This window comes from Diadema antillarum, unplaced genomic scaffold (genome assembly GCF_040938485.1).
Source record: "Diadema antillarum isolate AM-2024a unplaced genomic scaffold, OU_Dant_1.0 scf00000077, whole genome shotgun sequence".
Taxonomy (NCBI): Eukaryota; Metazoa; Echinodermata; class Echinoidea; order Diadematoida; family Diadematidae; genus Diadema; species Diadema antillarum.
The window spans coordinates 1,497,865-1,507,787 of record NW_027270966.1 but is presented as its reverse complement, the minus strand read 5'-3'; the positions used below and the strand labels follow the sequence as shown (position 1 = coordinate 1,507,787).

General features: G+C 40.6%; 1 protein-coding gene across 1 annotated transcript; it reads left to right on the top strand.

Moving 5' to 3' along the window:
- Positions 1 to 1,100: 1,100 nt before the first annotated feature.
- LOC139717571 (uncharacterized) lies at positions 1,101 to 7,695 on the top strand. Its single transcript, XM_071629078.1, has 3 exons — positions 1,101 to 1,389; positions 1,919 to 4,994; positions 6,596 to 7,695. The coding sequence occupies exons 1-3, from the start codon at positions 1,101 to 1,103 to the stop codon at positions 6,681 to 6,683; spliced, it is 3,453 nt and encodes a 1,150-aa protein (XP_071485179.1). The 3' UTR covers positions 6,684 to 7,695.
- Positions 7,696 to 9,923: the final 2,228 nt, after the last annotated feature.

Genomic DNA, 9,923 nt, shown 5'->3' with positions numbered 1-9,923 from the left:
CAAATCACTCTGAAAGGTCAGAATTATAAACTATCACAAAACTATTCCTAATCATGATTTTCCATGTGTAAACCCTATGGCAAATGTAAGCGTAACGTCAGTTACGTAACGTCAGTTACCGTCATGCCTTCATTGAAATTGGCATGGTGCTAAAAGGAAATATCTAAAGCGCACATTATTTTGCACACCTGTTCCCAAGAACCTAGGTATATTGCCATATAAAGCACATAAAGTTTAGAAGTCAGGGACATGAGATATTTCCATTTAAATCTACTCCATAATTTCCCATATCCTTTTTCCGTAACGTCAGTTACCGACACATTTTCACTTGCTATGTGATAAGAAATGCAGTTTGAGAGAAAAACTTTCCACCCATTTCTTCATTCTCATGAACTCATTCATCAATGCTAATTACAAGCCCCAGGTGCTTTCATTCACAAAACTACAACATAAACAATTTCATGAAAATCCTTACGCGTAACGTCAGTTACCGTGGAATTGCCCTGTGGTTTGGAGCGGCACGCTTAACGTGTTTCTCTAAACTACAGCCAGAGTCGATGTCGAGGACTGAAACCATGCGTGCATGTTATACTCTGAATCTCCTTTTAATCTGTATTTCGTGCTGGGTTATGATTACAAGGCTATAGACTATAGCCTTGTAATCATAACCCAGCACGAAATACAGATAAAAAGGAGATTCAGAGTATATAGTAATGATCTTGGCTTATCGGAGAAAGAATATGCTGGAATAAGAAAACGTGACGTTGCATGTATATTGCTGTATGTAAATGGGACAACAAAGAACATTATTCAATAATTGCGATCTTGCAACGAAAAAAGAGCTAGTATAATTGTATCTTCAGAAGTTTACGTTATGAACGCTGAAATTACAATACTTGTTCAATCTGTGAAAACCATATAGCAGAAATGTGTTTCGTGTTGCATAATTATCTATGTATGTGCTTTGAGTGCATGTATATTGGTTGATATCAATATCGACAAGAGAAGAGTTAGAATTTGATGATAAGTTCTTTAGGTGCTTAATGCAGGGGGATATTAATCTTTTGCGATTTCTTCTCATTGCAGCTTTGAGAAAAATCATGGGTCATCACCGGGGCGACAACGGCATCGAAATGTTCCTTGGCGATGTGTCCAAAGAACTCGGCGCCAGCTGGAAGCAAGTCGGAAGGAGGCTCGGTATTCAAGAATCCGTCTTGGAAAACATCAAGCACGACTACAAGGAAGAAGGACAGGCTGAAATGGGGTTCCAGATGTTGCTACAATGGCGACAAAAGAATGGCATGGAACACCTAGCTTCGAAGCTGGATGACGGTTTACGACAGGCTGAGCGGATCGACATCGCAGAGATATTCGTACCGCGGCTAAAAGGTGAAATTATAGTGTGCGCCACGCAATTTGCAATAGGTTGCGCTAAATTGTATGCGACGAAGGACACATTTCAAAGCATACCCTTGTGTCGATATGTAACATGACCATGCAATCACGCTGAACTTCTGTAGAATGATTGTTGACAGGCTTCAAATCTTAGAAAACAAACAAACATAGAGTGGTAAAATTCTTTCCCAATTTAATGCCTTTGCGATGACTAGTGTGTAACCCTTGGCCCAAGCTTTACCTCTGTAGGTGAGAAGCAAACAGTGTGGTTCATTCTCACACCACTGGGTAACAGGACACTAAAATGTCTTGATCAGACTGTCTTATGTCAAAATTAGATCCATTTTTTAAGTACAATATATTGACTGCATGCACCCATAAGTTGAAAGAAATTTGTGTGTGTGCACATGTGTAAAATGCATGCAGCCTTTCATATAGCTATGTATGATGTTGTTGTAAATGACATTTTGATGAAATGTTTTTAAAATATAAATATTTTATCTGCTCCATTAATACATTTCAGAAAGTCTCAACGTCGAAAGAGGTAAAGTCGGAAGACCACCAGCCGAGATTGCCAAACAAGAAGAAGCCCTCATCCGATATTTGCGTAAATACTACAAGACGAGAAGTAAAGTTCCGGTGGTTCCTTGGGTTGGAAGAAGTGGCAAGGTTGTGACTGTGGAACTAGAAACGGTCTATACTAATCTTGAACTTCTCATTGATATTGATCATCCATATCTCCCTCTACGTATTCCTCTGAAACTGGAGAAGTTGTTTGATAAGGTAAGATTAGGCGACCTAACCGAAGAAGGAGATGAGATGACAACAAAATCAGATGAGGATGGGGACATGGACAGCCAAAGCGAATTTCAAATTTGTCGGGTTGTCGCAAGGGGTCGCACAGGGAGTGGAAAAACAACGCTTCTCTTGAAGATGTCCGACGACTGGGCAAATCGGAAGCGTGGACCTCTGAAAGATGCTAAAGCAGTGTTTCTTATCCCATTGAGAAAATTCGACCACATGAGTAATCTGGGAGAAGCCATTGTCAGCCATCTTTTGCCATCGACGCTGTTCACTCCGGAGTTTGTGGAGAAATTCATTGAAGAGAACCAGAATGAAGTGGTTGTGCTTTTAGATGGCTACGATGAATTCAAAGGAAAAGGCCTGAATCAGGAAGAGTGTGGGAACATTGTGAAATTGTTGCAGAATGAATACCTTCCAGATGTTCGTGTTTTTGTCACAACGCGCCCTGGAAGAGTTGGAGACTTTCTGACTCTTGAAAATGACATATCGGACGAATATCGACATTTGGAGATAACAGGTTTTTCATCTGCAGACATCGACACCTACATCCGGAAGATCTTCGTCGGTAATCGTGGCAAAGTACTCGCTAATAGGCTCCTAAGGTACCTAGAAGAAAACCACTTGAAAACGGAACTAGCGTCGCTTCCGCTGATGTGCTGTGCATTTTGCCAACTGACAAAATTAACGGATGGACAGGATTTCAAGGATATGAACACCATCAGCACTTTGTTTGATAAGCTAATTCAGTGCCTTGTGAGATATCACCCTCGGTCGGCTGAACAAACGCAGCCAACGAGACAAAACAGGAATGAATCAACAACACAAAACCCTAACAGTAGAACTTCCGGTGCTTGCAGAGGTATAACCACCGAAGAAAGCAACAGCCTGCTTACCGAGCTGGGCAAAGTTGCACTTGAAGGGTTTTTCAGACCGTTGGATGAATCTCAGACAGAAGAACTGATCTTCAGTAGGAGGGACTTCCAAAATTGTAAACCTAGCGCAGAAGATGTCATCAGAGGAGGTTGCAAAATAGGCATCCTCTATCGTGATGCCGAAGCAGAATACAGACCGACAAAATACGAAGAGCTGGAAATCAACAATGAAGACATCGACAATTCCGCGCGAACCTTGTACTTTGTCTTGAAGATATTTCAAGAAAAACTGTCCGGGAAGTGTCTCGCTCAACTTTCCAAAGACAATGACCAAGAATTCATGCGCCATGTCAAATCTATCCAGTCGATGCAGCGAGCTACTGATCTCTGTAATGTCCTGATGTTTGCATGTGGGTCGGATATTCGAGCTGCGCGTGTCATCTTGGAACATATCGCTGAACTCCTGTTGCCGGAAGCTGACAAAATTTCTGACTTCATGAAAGGAAAGCTGCACTACACCAATTGTGGCCAGGTGCAAAAGATCATTGAGTTCTGCTTCCAGCTCAACTTTGAGAGCCAGAGTGAAGGGAAGCTTAACGATGTCCTAGGACGTATTCTCAGCGGCTGCACCCGAATCAGACTTGTCGGCATTTCGAGCTATGTCATGAAGTCTCTGGGGTATGCGTTAGAATACAGCGATGGGCTTCCCATCAAGGCACTGGAGCTCATCAGACTTCATCTCGACTCCAGTTCTGAGTTTCGAGAGTTTCTGAATACATTTTCTGGTTTGGAAGAGGAGGTGTCAAGCTCAATGAATAAGAAACTGCGAAAGAAAAAGAAACGTGGTTTGGTGGCGCTCACTCAGGAGAAGCGCATAGAAATGCTTCAAAATGGCGACTCAAAAGAAAGGTGTCCGAAGTATCTGTTACAGCGCACTGACGACGTATTCGTCACTCTGCTTCCAGTGTGGCAGAACATCAGCAAGATGCAAAAGAGTGAGTGGAACTTTCGACCAGTCATTGAGGGCTTGAGACACTGCCCCCTGGAAGAATTGATCCTGAATGGAGTCAAAGCAGAGCCAAACGACTGGATGACACTGTTTTCCACGATAGGAAGTACGTCGTTTAATTCCCTGCAAAAACTGACACTTGGAATGACAGGCATCGAGGATGAGCATCTTGCAAGTCTTGCACCGGCTATCAGATCCCAGACTAACCTGCGGTATTTGAAACTGTCAGGGAACGAGGTTGGTATCGACTTTCTAGAAGCACTTGAGGGCGACCCGCTGACAACGTTAGAGACTCTGATTTTGGACAAAACAGAAATGGACACACAGGCGCTTGAATTGCTTGGAAAGCTTCTCTCCTGCTTTCCTGCGTTACGAAAACTTGACATCCGACGCAATGAAGGCTCTACTAACCTTGCAATAAAGAGTGTACTTGATAACGTGCACCACTGTGAAAACCTAGAGTGCTTCATGATCTCTCTGTATCAGGTTACAGGAAGTGTATTCGACACTCTTCACCAGAAGGTAGTATCCATGGAAAAGCTGAAAGAATTACACCTTGTTCACACACCATATCCCGAGATGGTCCTGCGGAAAGTTGCTGGTATGCTTCCTATGCTGTCAAGACTTCAAGACCTGAGAATATCGGGCAAACCTCCTAACAAGACTGAAACGGGCAAACCTCCTAACGAGACTGAAACGGGCAAACCTCCTAACGAGACTGAAAGTCAATCAAGTCACGGGGCGACAGACGGAGGAGTCAGCACTGCCATTGCACGGAGTTTCGCGGATTCCATTGTTGCTACCACTTCGCTCACGTTCGTCAGTCTCTTGTACTACACCATGGATGCAGCAGGGTTTCTCTATCTCCTGGAGAAATGTGACATGGCAACTGAAAATGGGCTGCAAACGCTTAGGTGAGTATACATACTTCAAGAGGAGTACCCTTTTCCATATATTAAAAGAATTGATTTCTAAAGACAACATCGAGACTTCCTATTATATGATTTTCTGTTGAACATTGGTGTACATACAAATTAATAAATCATTTGCAATGCTATTTCATTTCGCAAAGTGCCATTTAATGAACTTTTCCCCAAAAATTCTGTTTCTGACATCGATGTACAGATCAAACAATTTAACGTTCAAGATGACTTTTCTGAATAATAGTTCAAAGTATATGCAGCAAATAATAGTTATAATAATAATAATAATAATAGTTGCATTTATATGGCGCTTTGTACTGGTGTTAGCAGACTGGTGCTATACATACAAAAAGACTAGAAAACACAACAACATTAGGACAATGCAAAACCGAAATTACATCACAAAAGAAGAGGGAAAAAAGTCATGTGATACAGTCATACAACAATAATAACTGACTGTGCGTGCCTCCAGAAAAAAAAAATACAAGTGATTAGACAGACGAGTTTTGAGGAGGATTTTGAATGATTCAAGTGATGAGAAATTCTGAATATATATGAAGAGGGAGTTTATTCCAAAGGGTGCGGGTAATAGAGGAGAAGGCTCGGTCACCATAACGGGTTTTTGTATACGTGAGCCATGAAGTAATTGGAGCTAGGAAGATGGGATCTGGCAAAAGAGGAGGAGCGAAGAGAGACTAGGTTTTGAAGACATGGGTGCAAGATTACGTGTGATTTTGTACATCTGAAGTACGATCTTGAAGGTAATGCGGGTGTGGACCGGTAGTCAATGGAGTGAGCGTGTATAACGTGCAAAATAAAATCTAGAATATCGATATCGGGACATACGAGATAACTAAGTACAATGTAGTAATCTTAAAGTGTAACTTGTAAAAAAAAGAAACAGTTACTCTTGTGCAATGCTACCTGTCACTGATGAGCATGTAGGCGCATAGGTTAACCCTCGAACGAACATTTATATGTTTGGTTTTTTTTTCACTCATAAACGATTTATTCTTATCAAGTTATGTCATGTTGAAATGACGTATTGAAGGTTACGTCTGCACAGCTGCTACAGTCTAATGTATCAACGCAATCCCGATATTCATAACATCATTAAAGTTAAATGCAGAAGAGGAGAAAACGTTATTCAGTCCCTCGTTTCAAGATTATTGGAGAGTTGTATGATACATGTAACTTTGCAAGATACATGTACCCTTTCAAACACATTTGTGTCCCCTCACGATTGTCGCATATATTCTATTACATTTAACACTGATTTTCAAAGTATCTACTTTACCAAAACATTAGTTGTCAGATGGACAGGTGACTTCGCATCGAATGTTGTTGTTGGGGTTTTTTTTCGTTGCATTTCCCTTTCCTTTGGTAATTTCGTAGGGAAAGTAAGTTGACGAAGTAAGACAGTGTAAGATAACGAAGAATCATTAATTCAGTGATCTGATATCGAATGTCTTTTCCGCAACCCATTTTTTTTTTTTTTATGACAGAAAGTTTTCTTTGCTGAAAGAGCCACATGGTGATCTTATTTTCTCCCTTTGCCTTGTTTATTCCTTCTCGAATGGAATGACCTCAAGATTCTCAAAGGAGTACGTTCCAAAAGATGACCACGTTAGTCTACCAGTGAGGGAGGCAGAGAAGAAATTCCTCCGGATATGGGTCTGATGTGAGAGAGTCATCAACGAGGAGGCCAGCTAACTCGGAACATTTCGACACAACAGGGTCGTCCATCTTGCTCTATAGTAAGAAGGAGAAGATGTGTCTTTTTGTTATGTACAGTAAAGACAATCTGGAAATTACATTATATCTGACGTTATTATCTAAACGTGTATATATGTGTATTTTCTGCGTATTTCATCATTGCCTACATGATACTCATTACCCTCACCGCGCTTATTTATGTTTTACCGTGATTGGTAATTAATGTATCTTTGGATTCGTTACAGGGCTCAAACCGTACTCTGTAAGCGTTTGGGAGCTCAGTTGAGAAAGCGTCAGTACGTCATGGGTTAGAGGGGGTCACATTTTGTAGTAACAGGGTCGTTCACCTGGCGCGTTTGAACTACCTACAGATGTCAGAACAAAGAGAATGAACTCTTTTCAATATGACGTACATGTATATAATAATATGTGCATGTTACGCTCATTCTTGGCATGCTAACTTTTGGTATGCTTTTGGTACTCTTTTGAAGCACATTATAGGGAAGTGGTCCACTTTTGGCTCGGTTCGGTACATCAAACTTTAGGAGCGTTCGAGTGCACCTCTGGCGCAGGTTCGGTACAGTTCGGTTCGCTTTACGAGAGCGCTCGAATGCACCCTTTGTCTTTTTGTTAGCAACATTTTTGAAATTTTCTTGAACGAATGGGATGAAATTTTCTGGGCAAGTCAGACCCTGGGTAATGAAGGACATTATTCATTCGAAGCGATATGGATCACTGTCTAGATCCAGGAATGTCTTCACAATTCAAAGTCACATCAAATATACCGTTAAGTTTTTTAATAAGACTTCATGTTTCTCGTCATTTCAGAATTGTTATTTGGTCTCTGAAGTAGACTAAAAGAAGTCGGGGAAAATATTTTGTGTGTGCGTGTGTGTTTTCTTTTATGAAGCATTATTGGAATGCCTTTATAGCGCATTTGAGCCCATTTCTTCTTGTATTCATTGTTCAGCACCAAAATTAGGTGGTAGAGCCTATCATGTCATGTTACAGAAGAATATGTTACGTTATTTACATGTACAACGTGTGTATCTGTGTGTGTGTGTGTGTGTGTGTGTGTGTGTGTATCTTTTAACATGTAACAAGGTGTAACTTCGGCAGCACTTCGGCAGCACAAACTGGAATATTTATGAAGACAGAGAAGCGTTGTGTACATCCAATTTTTTTTTTTCAAATTAGTAATTCTGCCCACAATGTTATGTCTCTGCTGACATTTCCACAGGAAAAAAAAAAGGTTTATGCAATGTTCAAGATTACGTGCAATGCATACACTTGAAATAAAGCAACGCCACTGAAGCCGGAATTTCATTTTAATGTTTCTAAATCGTTTAATACATGAGTGAAACATGACATAAAATTTTAATGACAGAAATGATAGATATAAAATTCTGAACAACTTTGCACGTGAAAATGCATAATAGGTAAAAAGTGTTACACTACATACATAGCGGTCTGAACACCATGTTTCCATGCATGTGTATTTAGTAGGAAAAATTAACTTTTGCGTTACTTTTTTAAAGAGTGTATAAATATTTTTCATATCAAAAGCTGAAATGTTTATCCCTCCGACGTTCGAACCAAACTGAGTTATTTTGTGTATACTACTTACATGGGCTATATCAGATGCCATTTTTTCCCCACTGGACAAGCCGAATGTATAATATAGGCCTACATTCTCGTTCCATTGAAATGAAACACGGAAACCACACGAGACATTCGGTTATTGGCAACAACACTCCCTGAATTTTCACGACAAAAAGTGTTTAAAAAGAATATCTGCTTGTGAGGACGGTATACAGTGTATTGACAAGAGTCCGTATTAAAACAGCCAGCAGGGACGGTTTCATTATGGGCATCTATTGGTTCTTAAACACCGTATCATAAGAATTAATGGACATCCATAAGAAACCGTCCCCGCCTCTGCTCTGGCTGTGGCATACATTAAACCCAGAATGAACATTCTTGCTTGCAGTATTTGCCTATGAATCACCTTGTAATGGTATGACCGTTGAACTAAGTGTATTACAGTATTTCCTCCACAAAGGTATTGCTAAAGCGTTGACGCGTTTACGTTTTTATCTCACGAAAATTGATCTCCGTCAACTTATCTAGCACTTGTTACCTTGTAACTCCAGATCATATAGATTGAGAGTAGAACCGCGCGCAACGTTTTGCTCGTTCATACTGTCGCTAGGCTGTACATAATGTATATGGTGGTAATGTGGTTGAACTAGAATCGATCGATGCTGTTTGTTATTATTCATTCCAGTATTACATATATGACAAAATGTTACCTTTAATTGTAGTCCCCGAACAGAGTTCGGAGGATACTATGGATTTGGCCTCGTTGCGCCGCCGCGTCCGCGTCCGCCGCAGAGATTTTCTTGTGAGCGCTCCACTGGCTGCAGTTCTTCTTAGATCATCTTCATATTTGGCATGAAGGTGTATTATGGTAAAACGAAGACGCCTATTGTTTTTGGTGATGGCGCCCTTGCTTGTTCCGTCTTTATACACGAAAAGGTAAATTTAACAGGGTCTGCTTGTGTGTGCGACGCAGGCCTTGTTTCTTGACCGATTTTTGTCAAATTTGGTATGTAGATGTATCATAGTCAAATCTATACACCTATACCTATTGATACTGCTGCCCTCACTGTTCCACCTTTTACAGGGTCAAAGGTCACCTTGATCATGTCAAAATGTGCAAAAGTGCTTATTTATGCAATAACTTGATTGTTACTCAACGGATTTTATTCAGACTTGCTAAGGAGGTGTATGGGTGGTCGTTCTATATACATGAAGTACACAACAGTTTGTGGTGACGGCGGCGGCACCCTTAGTGTTCCGACTTGGATGACATTTCACATTTTTTGTGTGCACTCTATCAGCCACATTTCTTATCAAATATTCTTCAAATTTGGCAAAAAGGTGCATTATAATGAAATGAAGATGCCTATTGTTTTTGGTGGTGGCGCCCTCGCTTGTTCCATCTCTCTACATGAAAAGGTAAATTTAAAGGGTTTTCTTGCGTGTGCGACGCTGGCCTTGTTTCTTGACCGATTTTTTTTTTTTTTTTTTTCAAATTTGGTATTAAAATGTATCATTGTCAAATTTATACACCTATACCTATTCATAATGCTGCCCTCGCTGTTCTACCTTTTACAGGGTCAAAGGTCACCCTGATCATGT